Source organism: Rhamphochromis longiceps, linkage group LG11 (genome assembly GCF_057381845.1).
Source record: "Rhamphochromis longiceps isolate RC_006_pf linkage group LG11, R_longiceps_female_GT1.1, whole genome shotgun sequence".
Lineage (NCBI taxonomy): Eukaryota > Metazoa > Chordata > Actinopteri > Cichliformes > Cichlidae > Rhamphochromis > Rhamphochromis longiceps.
In genome coordinates, this window is record NC_140567.1 from 10385257 (window position 1) to 10400391 (window position 15135).

Genomic DNA, 15135 nt, shown 5'->3' on the forward strand with positions numbered 1-15135 from the left:
TGTTTTGCTTACTATAACAGTCCGTGGGCGCACTGTTATGATCTTGGGCTGCTTCAGTTGGTCAGGTGTAGGCTCTGCAACATTATGTGCCCAAACAATGAGGTTAGCTGGATCTACTGAACGACCTGACAATGTCAGGATTCACTGGGATCAAAGCGGGAAAGAGCAAGCCTAAACCCTGATAACAGTCTTTGGGATGTGCTGGAGAAGGCCAGTCCAACTCTTCCATCGTCAGTACAAGATCTTGGTGGATAATCAAAGGAACACTGGCTAGAAATAAATGCTGTGATATAGCATACAGGCCCGACAAGCCCACAGCACATGTCATCACTAGCTATATTAGAAAGGTGCAAGTTACAAAGCAAGCAACTTGCTAGCCAAATAGTGAACTGCTTGGAAACCTGCCGTTAACACAACCAAAATACTTATTAGCACACTCAAACTACCCAAGTACCAACATAAACAGCTGAACTTGACCTTTTTGGAGAAAAAAAAACAAAAAAAGCTGAATGAGCCACTTGCAGTTCTGATGCAAACGAATGTTTCAATGCTTTTTGAGATTAGTAAAAAGCATTGCTGCTGTAGTTATTACTTTGGTACTGTGTTTACATGTGTAAGTCCAGAAGACTGAACTACAAAACTATAATTTATGAATGATCAAAAAGCAAAGCCATGTTGGGATTCAGCTGCATTCTGCTTACATGGAACGAGTGCTTACGATATTCAGGCAACATTTTATGGCAGCTTGAACAGGCAATTTGTCAAAACAGCTTAAAAAGAAAATACACTCCATCTTCCCATCCCACATTAAGCTGATACTGCCCGTCTACTCTGCCTTCTTATGCTGCCTATTCACCACAGCCACACAGCATCGAATTCAGCTTAACATGAGTCTTAAGCCTGGTTCACAGGCATCGCTCAGCAGCAACAGCAGCACAGCAGAACCTCTTCATATATATTTCTTATTTATTCAGCAATGTTTTAATTAATGCAAAGAACTGTTCAGCCTCCATGTATGACACACAAGGTCAGACAAATGCCTACGCTGATGTCTCATACTAAAAATATTACCAGCCTTTCACACTGAGTGCTATCACGGGAGGAATCAGTCATTTGTAAATGTTCACTAAAAATGCAGACAATGCGCGCATAATACGTCAAAAGAATCTGAGGAAGCTGCGGCTCTTGCCAAATCTTGTGGGAACTCGTGAAAATAAATATAGACTGCGAGTGTAAAAATACACACAGAATATGGTCGAAGTGGCTTCCCCCTTTTAAATAATAATAATAATGTGACCACGGAAAATGTGATCATTCACACAGGAGTCTGACCAGATCAAAAACCTCTTGGAACATATCTAACTGCACTCAAATTCATGCTTTAAAATTATGTCAAACAAAGGAATCTTTACATCAGGTCTGCAAGGTGACTTGATTTAATTTCAAGTGCTGGGTAAACTATTTAAGAATAAAATAGTGTGCAAACGTCTTGAGCTACCCATTTTTCTTTATATTGTGCTTCCAATGATCCAGACTTTCTTGTCTGGGTGATTTATTTATTTTTTATTTACTTTATTTTATTAAATTGTGGGCATTAGTTCTCCAGGCTTTTTGAAGGCCTGACCTATGAATGATTCAAGCATAAAAAGGCGCCCAACTAAAGGGATGAGCCAGTGTTGTGTTTACACAAAAACACAACTTGATCTATTACAAAAACACAAAATTTGTTCCCATTTTATTAGTTGAATCGATGAACGATAGTTGAACGATAACACAGTTTGAGAGGTATAAAAAAAAGAGAGCTGTTAGCCAGAAACTTTGCATATATTGGTATGGTGTGCAGTGTGACTTCAAAAAATTTGAGGAAACTGGACAAGTGAATGACAAAAGAAGTGGCCTAAGCATATGCAGCTAATGAGCATTTTTTTAAGAAAGCAAGCAAAGAACCTCAGAGATCCATGAGACCCTTGAGTTGAAGCCTCATGAGAAATGGTGTCAGTGGAAGGATGGCTGTAAAGATTCTTAAGGGAAACAGAAATAAGGGTGAGGTACGCCAAATTACTCAGAAAACTGACTGAAAATCTGTGACAACAGGTCTGATGGAGCGATGAATCTAAATGTGAATTGCTGTTGATTTTTTTGAGATAGTGTAGTAGTGAAGAGTAGACAGGAAAGCAGACAGAGAAGACGAGGAAGAATCCTGTATTCAGCCTTGCAGAATATATGGTCATCCTGAACTACATTAGCACCCAGTATTGCTAGAGTCTTTTTCACCATACAGCACCATCTGAAAACTTGTATTTCCATGTATGCATGTTTCAATAAATCACCGCTCCCATTTTCCAGTTTCAAATCACAGTATATACAAATGAAGGGGTGGCTCAAGACTTTTGCACAGTACCGTATACCAAGACAAATTAAATAAAATACAAAGATTTTCACAAGTGAACGTGTGCTACAGTAAAGAGGTTCCTGACTCCAATCTCATCCAAATTTAACTCCAAAATTCATCTAAAATGCCACCACACTCAGACAACATGCCTGTTCATGGCTTTTAATCTTCATCTATAATGAAATCAACAAAAAGAAACGGTGAAGTAGACAGAGTGTAAACAAAGTCCCTCTATAAAATGCCTCTGATACAAGTCTGACACGGTCCACTGATAGCGCAGACACAAACAGCTATCACTGCCTCGCCACTTGTCACTTTAGCTGCCCACAACATTTATGGGTATGTGTATCAGCGTATGTCTACTTACTCGAAGGCATGGTGTAGGTGTCCTCCTCGTCTATGATCTCAGCATAGTCGTCTGTTTCTGCAGAGCAAAGAAAAATCAGGATGAGAAAAAGAGCCGAGAACAAATCAACAAGTTCTGAGCTGATGACAAGCTTGCATCTAAAAATCACTACAAAGTTCTCGGTATCAATGATTTAACTGTATAACATGCCACCATGTCTAAGACCTTCCAACATCACTAAATAACTGAGTCCGGTGAGCACACCTTCACCGAGACAAAGACTGCAATTTGCAACATTAAGAGATGCACCATGATCAGAAAGAGCTACCTTGCCAAAAGCCCGTCACCATACCCGACTCCAAACACATGCACAACAACTGAAACGTTCGTGTACTACAGTGTGGCCTCACACAAGGAGTGACACGGAACAATTGAGAGGGAGAGAGAGAAGAGGAAAGGGGAGGGATGGAAATATTCTTTCTTTCCAGAGAAACAAGCTGGAGAAAAACAGGTTTAGTCATGGAGAGAACTAATACAGAGTCGAGCAGGGACAGAGAGAGTTAGAGAGATATTCTCCACACATACGGCAGCCTTAATGAAGATACAGAGCAGGAATTCCACTGTTACTAATGAAGGAGGTTTAAAGAAAATGCAGTTTACCATCGCCACTAATGTGACCTGCAGAAGCCACAAGCAGCATGAAACACAAACACCGGGGGAGAAACATGGAGAGAAGCATTAGTTTTACCGTTAATGGCTCTAAAAGGTCTTTTTTAAAATGTCATTTTAAGTACACGTGAATGAATCTGAAGTCAGTCGACAGCCTGAGCAGAGACAGAGTGACAGTGACTAAAGCTCTCCACCAAGACATCTGGCCAGACAAGGACTCTTCACTGCGCACACAGATGAGGCTTTATGTGGTAACAGCACTCGCACACATATCTGTGAACCCTTTATCTAACTCTTAGCCATCACTGTCATTCATGACATTTAGAGCAGAGGACAGAGAAGCACAGTGACAGAGGAGAAATGGACTGGCTAGCAAGAGGAAGCACGACGGGGGGGGGGGGGGGGGGGGGGGGGGGGGGTTATACCTGAGACGCAAACTGCTCGAGTTCGTACTCCGTCCATCCGCTTTTCCATCCGCTTCTCATGGTTTGAAACTCTGGACCAGAGAGAAGAGAATTATTTTGGGGATTTGGCTCACATTGTCTTAAGACAGAATGAGCTGCTATTTGCAGCTACGACGACAGCGGCGCAACGAGGGAAACGAAGAATCCTCCCACATCCTGTCATGTGTGCTTCTTCAAGTGTCAAACATTAAAAACCAAAAAGTTTCTAAAGTTTACAGAGAATATTATATTTACCTTATAAGCAATTCAAGAATCCATGGATTTGAGACATGTTTATGCTCACTTTAGTTTCAGAGTCATAACAAAATGCGTGAAACCCATAATAACCACCCAATCAATCAAAGAAAAGATAACAGGCTCCACTGGTAAAAGAAGGAAGAAGATAGCTTGTTTTCACTTAACACAGCCCTGAACGAGCATAAAACAAATTAGTAGACTTACTTTGGTATAGATGGCAGAGCTCTGTCTCCCTCTGCAGAGACAAAATCCACAATTTAATTGGTCACAGAGCAGACTGACTTCATGCTAGAGCTACGATTTCACAATTTCTTTGTAGCCATAGCTATTTTTAGGAAACACTAGCCAGACACCATCTGGTTAATCAAAGCGACAAGCATAAAGCCTCACTAGTCACAATCAAGACTCCACCTCAGTCTGAGAAATGACTTGACAGCGATTTCAATGCGGTACTATTTACAGTGTTTTCTTTTTTTTTAAGCTACTATTAGGATAGAAACAATAGAAACATGACCACAATCATCATCTTTGCACAATCTTACCGCTACAAAGCTACAAAAAACAAACAAACAAAACCCAAACAAACAACAACAACAAAAAAGTGAAACATTAGACTATAATATAAAATCTGCACAGCTGAACGTCATACCTTTGTGGACCCTGACGATGAAGGAGTGAGTAACTGAGGAGACGAGCCGACAGTAACCGTCAATCAAGTCGGCCATGTTTTCTGCCGTAGTCAGCAATGCTGTAGTGACAGTGAGGGGCTATACACACACACCCACAGAAGGATTAGTGTAAGAACGGGACAGAGAGCTACTTCACAGTGACACAACGAGGGCTTTATTAGGAAGAAGGCCTCCTATTAGTGCGTGCACACACACACATACAGTCCCATATAGACACATATCCCTGCTCCAATACTGTGGCAGTGACACGTTTTCTGTAAGCCTGCTGCAAACACACAGTCAATATGAAACTCAGGCTCCTCTCCTTTTTCCTGCAGCTCACCTAGTTTTTCATGCGTTTTAATATAACTTGAACTATTATGTTTAAGTAATTCTATACACAGTCTATTTTATAAAGTAAACAGTGACATTAGCATTCATCAGCTGGATGGAAATAATCTCTGTGACAAGTGTGATTTCATCAGCAGCCAACACAAGCAGGAAAACAACATCCACTTATTGGCACAGAGACTTTGCATTATATGCATTTTCAGTGAGAATGTACATGAGCCACATGTTTGAGAGGAAACGCATACAAATAAGTGTAACTCAAATTTAAACAGCAATAGGTTATATTTCACATTGTAACACACACAGAGAGCCAGGTGAAGAGTATACAGGGTGTGTGTTTTTACCTCAGGAGCTCCGGCCACGTTCAGCTGCAGCATGCCTTTCCTGTCCTTCTCGTCCAAAGCAGAGTACTGGATGGACTGCACCTGATTAAAGTTAGCTAAGTGTGTGGGCTGCAGAGACAAAGGCAGAGTCACAGTCATTAAATACATCTGGAAATAGTCAAAAAGAATCTTTAGATATTTAAAGCCTAAGAATTATAAGAAACTATTCTGCATTATATCCTGTAACGTTTCAAGCAAAAATGAAAATGGATGTCAGTCAGCTTGTAGCACTGGATTGTATTGTCTACCTCAAGTTTCTAACATTGCTTACTACGAAGCACAGCATCAGTGAAACACGTGGCATGTGAACTAAGTGAAAGCGTCAGAAATATGACTGCTGCACTAAGCAAAGAGGAGCTTTCTCAGCGTCAAACCATGTCTAGACAGAAGGTCTCTAAGGAGGCTGTGCACCGCACTCTAAAACACTTTACAGAAACTTTATCAGCTGTATCCAAAGTACAGGCAAAGTGACCACAACATCAGAAGATCAATACATCAAGTTTGGTTCACTGACAGATAGAAAAGCAACTTCATAACAGACATTGCCTTTAAAATATTTAAAAAAAAATGCAAGACTCCAGTCAGAGGAGTAGTGCAGAAAGAAGATTATCTGGATCTCTTCTCATCTGCACGAGTTGAGGTCTATAAACCGTTTCTCAGGAGGGGAAACACAACAAACGCTTGGTTTGGCATTGGAAAAACTCCTACAGTATTTACTCAATAATCAAACGTTTGACATGACTGCAGTACCTCACTTTAGCTGCACAGCGTAGGCCTACTTACATGAAGGCATGGTGTAGTAAGGATGTGCTGAAGAGAGTTATTATAGTTGTGAATTTTCTAATTGGTTACTATTTTTATTAAGCTTTGACTTTCTGTCTGTAGTTTAGTTTCAGTTGATTGTTTGTTTAGTTTAGTTTTAGTTTCACTGTTTTAACAGTCTTTTTTTAAATATTACTGTATGTATAGAACACACCAGAGGTAGGATTTAGGAATATCAGTATAGGTATTAAAATAAAAAGACATAACTTTTTGAAAAAGGTTGACTCGCATTCTTGTAAATATCCAAAGTCTCAATAAACGTGTCCATTAAAGGCTCAAGACAAGTTGTAATAACAAATTAACAAGGACTAAAACTAAGTCTTTTGTTTCTATATTTTTATTTTATTTCAGTTTTCCCACTAACAAAAACATATTAGGTTGTTTTTGAAAAGTTTATTGTTGTTTTTATCTTTGTTAACTAGAATGCTAGTTTTAGTTTTAGTTTAGTTTTAGCTAAATATAAAAACATTGGTGCTAAAGCAAACAAAAATATAGAGAAGAACACCACAGAGTGTCAAAATTCAACTTTGAGGGTGTTTTACTGACTACCCTGTGAACAGGGCGAAGCGGCACTCCATTCCTCAGAGATATGCTAAACCTTCTGGTTTCAAAACAAACAGACATTTTCAGCGTGTGACCTCAACCCCATTAATAATTTAAGGGGTTCTGAGAGAGACAAGAACTTCTTAAAATAATAGAATTGGACGACCTTGAGTCCACATTAGCCAGAAAGCATCAAGTCATTAAAGCAAAAGAAGTGTAAATAAACTTTTTGCTTAAAATGTGAAGTTGATCATTTATGATTTATTTTAAAAAAAAACAAACAAACATTAAAGTTAAATCTTCACTTGTGGTCTCAGATTGGTGCTTTTTAAAAATACATTTTCATTAGTTATATATTCTTCAATGACTGCCTATATTTTTACTTACTGCCAATAACAGTTAGTAATGTTATCACAGCTAGAGGTAGAGCAAGTCATCTACCAACTGGAAGGTTGGTGGATCAATTCCCCGGCTACCATAATCATGTCCTTGAGCAAGATACTTAACCCAATGCTGAAAACTGTTCTGTTTTCCTAATCCAACTGTGATCTGCATGCTGTTTCCCAGCTTTTTCCAATCTAACTGTCTTTTCCGACCTATTCTAACTTGGACAAGTGAGGAGATGAGAAAAGAATGAAAGAAAGGAGGCAAACCAGTAGAGGGCAGTATGGTGAACTGTTACTGTGACCTTACACCTAAGGCATACAGCAGTACACAGATGTGCTGGAAGCCTTCTAAAGAGGCAGGAAAAATACAGAAGTAATGCTAACTTTCTGTGGTGAGTTGTCTGTGTGTACACTCACCGTTGAGCCCTTATCTGTGAGGTAGCTGATTCCTTCCTCTGGTCCGATAGCTAACTCTACTGATATTACCCAGCTAGACTAGAGGGGGAGGAGAGACACAGTGCAGAAATGTAAATTTTGACACATAGCTCATATTTCATCACATCATGTACTTACACAAATTTTATAAAAGCTCTAATATACTCCTTTGTTTTTGATGTCTAATGCATTTATAACAGAGTTAGGTTTGAAGTTAAAGTAACTGCTGCAGAAAATAAAGTAATAAGAAGAAATACTGACTCTACAAGACCTGAAATAAGTAAGTGTGAAAGCGAACACTACCCCGTGCATGATAAAGAAGCTCTAGCCTCCCACCTCATGACTTTGGCTATATTTCAGTGTATGGCTAATACATTAAAACATGTCATTATTGATCTTTACATGTAACATTATCTCAATGTACCGAGAGTCCTACCCCTAAAGCGCATTTGAAGCACTCCTTGTCGAAGCGGTAGATGGGAGAAAGTATCTCAAAGAACTTGTGGATGCTCTGTTCATCATTGAGGTTAGCAAACTGCTTAAAGGTCTGCTGGATCTGCTTACGAAGAGCCTTCGGCTGATAGAGAGAGAGAAAAGGGGAAGGACAAAACACTTAAAAGAGTAAGGGCTTTCTGGGAAACAGCTGAGAACAAGCCAAGAAAAGCACAGCACACAACTGACAGGCCCCACTGTGAGTGACAACAGGAAGTTTAACTTAATTCCAGACAATCTGACTGATCAGACATTTAGCCAAATGTCCTTTCAGTCATCGGGTTTGTTTCCCTGCCAGTCACCCAAACAGCCTGTCAGCTCTAACTCAGCCGATACACAAAGCAGGAATCGGATGCAATTTGTGCTTTGACACCATTGTTACCAGGAAGTGGGTAGACAGTTAGTCACTAAGTGGGTTTAGATTATTATATTAGTTTAATCTCACCTTAAGGGAGTCAAGGAGGCTTTTGGGGAAAAACCTTCTCAAACCAACATCTTTCCTGAAATGAAAGAATAGTGCCACAACATTTTTCTTTGGACTAATTTACCTCAAAATAAAAATTTTTTGGAAGCATACACTCAAGACAGCATGACATGACATAACACAATCTTACTCTAGTAGCTCGTAGTTTGATTTCTTATCCAGGGCGTTGCCTGGCATCTCTCTGAAGAACCGCCTATATAATTCACAGAAAAGATTAACATATGAACAGGATCAACAACTAGCCTCAAGTATTCAGGACAACTTCTACATATGGGATTTAGACAGATTTAGCAAACACACATGACACACTCAAGTTCATTGTGGTTTGAAGTGTATCAAATACCAAAACACCTGTAATGTGTGTGTGTCTGATGAGCGCGTTCTCACCTTATTTCCAAACAGCCCAGTTTCAGTGCAACATCTTGATCCACCTGGTCAGCTATGTGTTGCATGTAATCACTCTTTACCTGGAGAGACACATGGTGTGGCAGCAGATTTTTAATAAATATAATGAGCTAAGGACTGGAAATGTCTAATAACAGCATAAATATTAGATACGACGGGCATCTTTTTACATGATTTAAAGACATGTCTGCCTCATTTGGACATAGCAGAAATGAGGCAATCATACAGAAGACAATAAATGACAGAAGTCACTTAAGAAAACCAGACTAGTTTTCTTTCATTCAGTATCCTGTTGTGTGGCCTCACCTGGTGATAGAGGTAGTTGAGAGAAGGTTTGTCTTCAGAAAAATGGCTGAGATAACCTTTAGGAAAGTACCGTATCCGCAACTCATACCTGAGAAAGACAGCAACAATGTTACCAAATACCAAATACACACACATGCACAAACTCATAATCAAAAATGTGCAGTATCCAAGCTCAATAGTTGCCTGAGGACTAAAAACAGAAGGAATAAGCTCTCTCTCTCTCACACACACACACACACACACACACACACACACACACACACACACACACACACACACACACACACACACACACACACACACACACACACACACACACACACACACACTTAAAAAAAAAAGTGTGTCTGGACAAACTACAGGATCATTAAAGCGATATTACTTGATTAAAAAGACGCACTGATTTCAAAGCATACAGTTTAAAATTTTAAAAATGAGGAACTTAACATGTCACATGACATCTACTGTGACAGATTGAGGCTAGCAATTTAACAGCGGTTTGTCTCTAATTGACTAATATCTGTTGACTTGGAAACTGCTGTGGTTTTACTAACTGATAAACACCAACGTTTTATAATGTACCTTACGGTGAAGTTAATTACAACTGTTATATTCATCAATGGGCTTTCAAAGAATCTGAAGATTTTTTTCAGGGATAATGCAGAAATATCTAAAAAAAAAAAAATGCATATTTTGCATTATGTTTCATGCCATCAAAATGAACTTGAGTATTGCCTGATGATAGAGCGTTTTGAATTAGAAATTCTGCTTTCTGTGAAGATGGAGAGGTTAAAGTATATGTCAGTGACAAAGCAGCACTGATGCATCTGGTAGCTTGCTTGCTTTTCTCAGTCTCCGTCACTTCAACAGGATGGCTGTTTGCCAACATGTGCTTAAAACTGAGTCTCATATTTGAAATATGTAGCCTTCTGTACTCACTACATTATGTCTCGTGGACTCGTATGACCATAAAGAATAATGAGCTTCCTGCAGTTACACTTGCCAATAGCTATGTCACAGAAGCACCCAGATGGGCCATCATTGTTTATAGTGATATATTATCTAATGAGTGACATATTGCAGTGACTACAGGGGAGAGAAGTGGGTCAGGAGAGTAATGAGCTCCAAACTGCTCTGATGTTACAGGACTGTGGTTAGGTAGCAAAGAAAATCAAGGCTGAGGACTGAATGAATAAAACATGTTTGTTCTATAACAAAAAGGGAATATGACAGAGGAGATAAAATGGTGTGTTTAATAGAAAAGAGGGGAACGATGTGAAGGATGAGAGTGAACAGTGACTGAATGTAAGAGAGAGAATGAGATAAATCGCACAGGGAGTGAGAAAGGAGTGAGATAGTCGGTTCATCCCCTGGGCCACTGCTGCTGTTCTAACAATAGCTCGGCAGCAGAAACTCCTGTGGGCTTGCAGCTCTGCCGCCCTCCAAGGCAGAACTGCAACAACTGGCGGAGCTCCTCTGCTGTATGTCAGCAGTGTGAACAACTCGTTCTTGTTGAATTCATTTAAATTTAATGAGTGGGTGTAACACATCACAGCAGGACAAAGGACTGAGTCTTAAGGAGAGTTAGTAACAATATCTACATCATCCACCCAGCACCAGCATAGTTTGAATCCAGGCTATAATTGGACAGAGATGTCCTCAAATAAGCAGCGACACAGAGACCAAAATGTTAGGCAGGTGCATCAAATAAATGAGAAGAATAAAACTTTATTCATTTTAATATAATACTAGGAAACCACGAGTGCCAAAAACATATCCTCACTGCATGCAACAAATTCACCTTTAACAGCCCAATTTAAGTTAAGTTTTTCCTTTTTTTACTGCTTGTATAAGTAGTTTAAATAGTGATTTTAAGGTGCAGTGCCTAGTTTACCATTAAGTGATTTATTGGAGCCCATGTGTTTGCAGCAGTCAGTTGCAGCTGTTTATTGCAATAACTCCCGTCAGAGACGAGGTGGTGTCATTTTACTTTGGTTTCTGACATTATCACAACATTAAAGAAGGAAGGTAGCTACTTATTAAACCTATGCATATTTATAGACAAGCTTAAACAACAGAGATACTTTCAACCACAAGTGAGTACTGGTGCTACTTTAGGTATCCATTGATCAATATATCCTCATGCAAGACTGACATTACTGGTCAATCACAGGTATATTGGAGTCACTGTACAGGCTGTACAATATGGATAGATAAATACTAAACGTTATGCAGAAAAAAAACATGCTTGGGTTAACTTAGAAATGTGTCATCACACTGCTCTGAGCAGAGCTGCTGAATAGAAACTGGAGCGGATTCAAGCAGTTACGTTGTTAACAAACTCTGAATATCTTAGCACGGTGTGCAGTTTGCCCTTAAAAAATTTTGAGGAAACGGGAAAAGTGAATGCCAAAAGAAGCAAATGAACAATATCTAAAAGCATTTCCTTAAGAAACGAAAGACTTGACACATCTCAACTGAAAATCAGCGGCAATTATCATATGAAGTGATGAATCCAAATTTGTTGTCAGTGTGTACAGATGAGATGAGGAGAGAGGTATGACAGTGACTGTTTACAGCCAACCAGTGAAACATGTTTAAAGCTCTGTCATGGTTTGAAGCTCCATTTCAACCAGTGGTGTTCATGGAAAGATGACTGAAGAAAAGCACTGTTAGATATTGATCCACCATGGAGCACCATCCTCAGTGGGTGGGCAGGTGACCATATGCTGTGTGGCTGCAAAGCAGTAGGGCTGGGTTTGAGTCCGACCTGCTGCACTTTGTCTTGCCCTCTCTCTCCCTCCCTGCTTTCCTGTCTATCTACACTGTCTCTATTGAATAAAGGCCAAAAATAAATAAAATTAATAAAATGGCTCTTGCTTATGTATATTTAAATTTTACTCTATAGTATTTGTTAAAAAAAAAAAAAGTTAGAATAGTCCGAATGAGCAGTGGGAGCTAAGCACAAAACACAGAATCTCATAGTTTTACCTCCACTCTTCTTGCGGGTGCTGTTTTTCATATTTCTCCCTCACATGAGACACACCTAAATCAGGGTGTAACCAATGGAGAGCGTCCGAGCGCAAGTGGGTCAGGCGGAGACCTAAAGAGGCAACACAGCGCAGTTTGTGGATCTCTGCTATCTTCTGGATTACACCCTGTGGAAACAAATGGTTTGATGAAGAAAAAGAAAAGCGAAAATCAGGGAAATAACAACAATACCGAACTATGCAGGTAAGAAACGTGTGCACGTTACCCTGACGTCTGTAGCATCTCCGTGCCTGATATTGCTAGCCCATGTACATGGTTCGCTGTTTGTCTCAAAGTAATGGAAGATCTTAAGAACGCGGTCCATGGAGCCCGGGGGTCTCTCTAGACCTCCAGCAGAGCCACTGGTGCTGGGTACACCAGGCATTCCAGACCGGGATTTAACCCCGCAACCACCCGCAGACGGGTGGTTGATGTTGGGTTCCAAGTAGGAAGACGATGCCATGCCTGACTCGGATGCTCCTGCTAGGGCTAACTGGCCATCATATTCTGAAAAGAAGACAGCAACACAGTACTCAAATGAACTGGTATTCTGATTTAAAACGAAGTTGGTTATCATATGAATGAAGAAAGCACTGCACACATTAAATGAAAAGGAAACTTTGGAATTTGGATTTAGAGTTGGAGCTAATGAAGTCACAGTTCTTCACATAAACATTTCTACTAAAAAAATTCTCAACCAGGGGGAAATTAGGCAGCTATAGAGGACAACTGCTAAATCAACCAGGCGGACAGCTTTTAGACTGACTGACTGCAAGTGGCTTGGTCATTCAGTCCCACCTGCAGCATAGCATGGATGGAGTCTATGCTAAGCTGCCGTCTCTATTGTGGTGTTTCTTAAAATCTAAAAGCTGTATGAGGATAATTAAACGGTTCTGGAAAAACTGGTGCCAGCTAAAAATGGCTTTGGCTCATTTTACAGAAGATTTCTCAAGTAGTGGTGCACCAAATTGAGTTTCAATATCTCAGCATTGACAGCTCATTCTACACGATCACGATCCAGACAGTAACCATCATTTTTCCTTAAGTCCCATTTCTAATGACAAACATTAGAAAAAAAAGATGTTTTTCAAGGATTTTAACTATAGATTTATCCAAAGTTAACAATAGCTGCCCTGATACCAATATATAAATCGCAGAATATCACAATGCAGATTTCCCGTTTCCAAATTCAAAATGACAATATGAGCACAATAATAAACTTTATTATCAAAAGGAGGCAGACACAGTAATAAACCAGGCTACAATAAAAATGCTGGCTTGTCTAATAAACAAAAGTAAACAAGTTATTGTCTCTCACTCTTCTTTCACCCAATATCCTTTTTTATTAGTTGCCGATTTGTTTCTCGTTCGACTGTATTTTTGTGCATGACACCCCCACCCCCCGATGCTTCCTGTGTCACACTCTCACTTCCTGGACATCCCCGCAGGGTTTTGTCGAGTCATCACCACTGCAAGGACTGCCTTCAGCTGACTGTGATTTCTGGCTATCAGAAATCACAGTCATCAACAAATTAGGCACAAGTGGTGCGAATCAAAATTACTTCACGGCTCATTTCCAGTATTTAAAGTGTAATCTTTGACAAAATGTGAAAGTGATCTGTATCATTAACATCTACCAGATGCTGGATCACAGGCAGATTATTTCCTATCGATAAGAACCGAAGCAGAGACAGACTTATGGAGACTGAATGATGGAGATGCAAGACGTTTCAGCACTTAACCTGTTTGACCTGCAGCTGGATAGAAACATTTATTCTTCCCTCACTGTGAATCCAGGGTTTACCACAGCTAAAGAAAATTGGCTTTTTTGTGTTAAAATTTGTGTTTTTTTAAAAATCATTTTTCAATGATTGGGGCTTTATTTGCTCAAGGATAACCTCTGTTCGCTCAGAAGATTGCTGTATTTTCTTTTGCACACATTCTTTCCATATTGGTGGTATTAAAATCAACCTTTCAGTGACCAAAGAAGTCCCAAAACTGATATGCTACCTAGATTACATCATGCTGTACGAGGTTATATTCTGAATAGCGAAAATGCTCATTGTGTCCTTGTAATACATATAGGTCAGTGTGAAATGGTCAACCAACAAATCCTCAAGACACGAATAAAGTAGATTAGTAGATTAGATTATAAATGCCCCTCTTACTGTCATCATCCAATTATAATTTTACTTCTGGTATTAGGATTATTACATGGCCTGTCACAATCCTCAATAATCCCATTAATAATACCACCTTCTTTTCAATAACTGCTGAATTTATTTGATGAGATAAGTTAAAGGTAAAACATTTCGTTGCACATAATAAATATATTAGTGAGTTTTTGCAGCAAAGAACATTTATAATCCCTCCACTGTTACTCTGACAGCAGCTGAAATTTCAAGTTTCATAAGGCGATATATGCAAATCAGCTCTGCTTTATGCTTCAAAATTCCAGGCTTTCTGAACCATTCCTTGTAAAGTATCAACCCAGCACTTTAAAGTACAGGTATGACAAACCATTTGCTGACATTGCTCATGAAATGCTTTTGGCATATGAATCTTCTCAGTTTAGTTTACTGTGCATGTTCACTGACTGAAATCGCATTAGAATGGTTTGCTGGGGTTTTTTCTTTCCCCTTTGGTTGGATATTGTGTAACTGGGTGAGCAAAGCAATGTCTTTTGTATTTTTAGTTGTGGTAAATATACACTAAAAACACT

General features: G+C 39.4%; 2 protein-coding genes across 7 annotated transcripts in view; one reads left to right on the plus strand and one right to left on the minus strand.

The window, feature by feature from the left end:
• Nucleotides 1-15135, plus strand: part of LOC146658581 (protein tyrosine phosphatase type IVA 3) — a 164806-nt gene that overhangs the window by 101999 nt on the left and 47672 nt on the right. The gene's annotated exons all lie outside the window — the stretch shown is intronic.
• Nucleotides 1-15135, minus strand: part of LOC146658589 (focal adhesion kinase 1-like) — a 64070-nt gene that overhangs the window by 30493 nt on the left and 18442 nt on the right. For 5 of the 6 annotated variants that reach the window (XM_085422260.1, XM_085422259.1, XM_085422257.1 and 2 more), the window contains 14 exons: nucleotides 12640-12920; nucleotides 12375-12541; nucleotides 9384-9471; nucleotides 9060-9139; nucleotides 8803-8865; nucleotides 8634-8688; nucleotides 8133-8273; nucleotides 7679-7756; nucleotides 5472-5579; nucleotides 4758-4875; nucleotides 4313-4343; nucleotides 3833-3903; nucleotides 3399-3416; nucleotides 2760-2816 (listed from right to left, as the gene is read on the minus strand). In XM_085422260.1, coding sequence (XP_085278386.1) covers nucleotides 2760-2816; nucleotides 3399-3416; nucleotides 3833-3903; nucleotides 4313-4343; nucleotides 4758-4875; nucleotides 5472-5579; nucleotides 7679-7756; nucleotides 8133-8273; nucleotides 8634-8688; nucleotides 8803-8865; nucleotides 9060-9139; nucleotides 9384-9471; nucleotides 12375-12541; nucleotides 12640-12876 — 1312 coding nt within the window. In that variant the 5' untranslated portion in view covers nucleotides 12877-12920. The remainder of the gene's footprint in view (nucleotides 1-2759; nucleotides 2817-3398; nucleotides 3417-3832; nucleotides 3904-4312; nucleotides 4344-4757; nucleotides 4876-5471; nucleotides 5580-7678; nucleotides 7757-8132; nucleotides 8274-8633; nucleotides 8689-8802; nucleotides 8866-9059; nucleotides 9140-9383; nucleotides 9472-12374; nucleotides 12542-12639; nucleotides 12921-15135) is intronic. The other variant, XM_085422258.1, reaches the window with a different exon arrangement.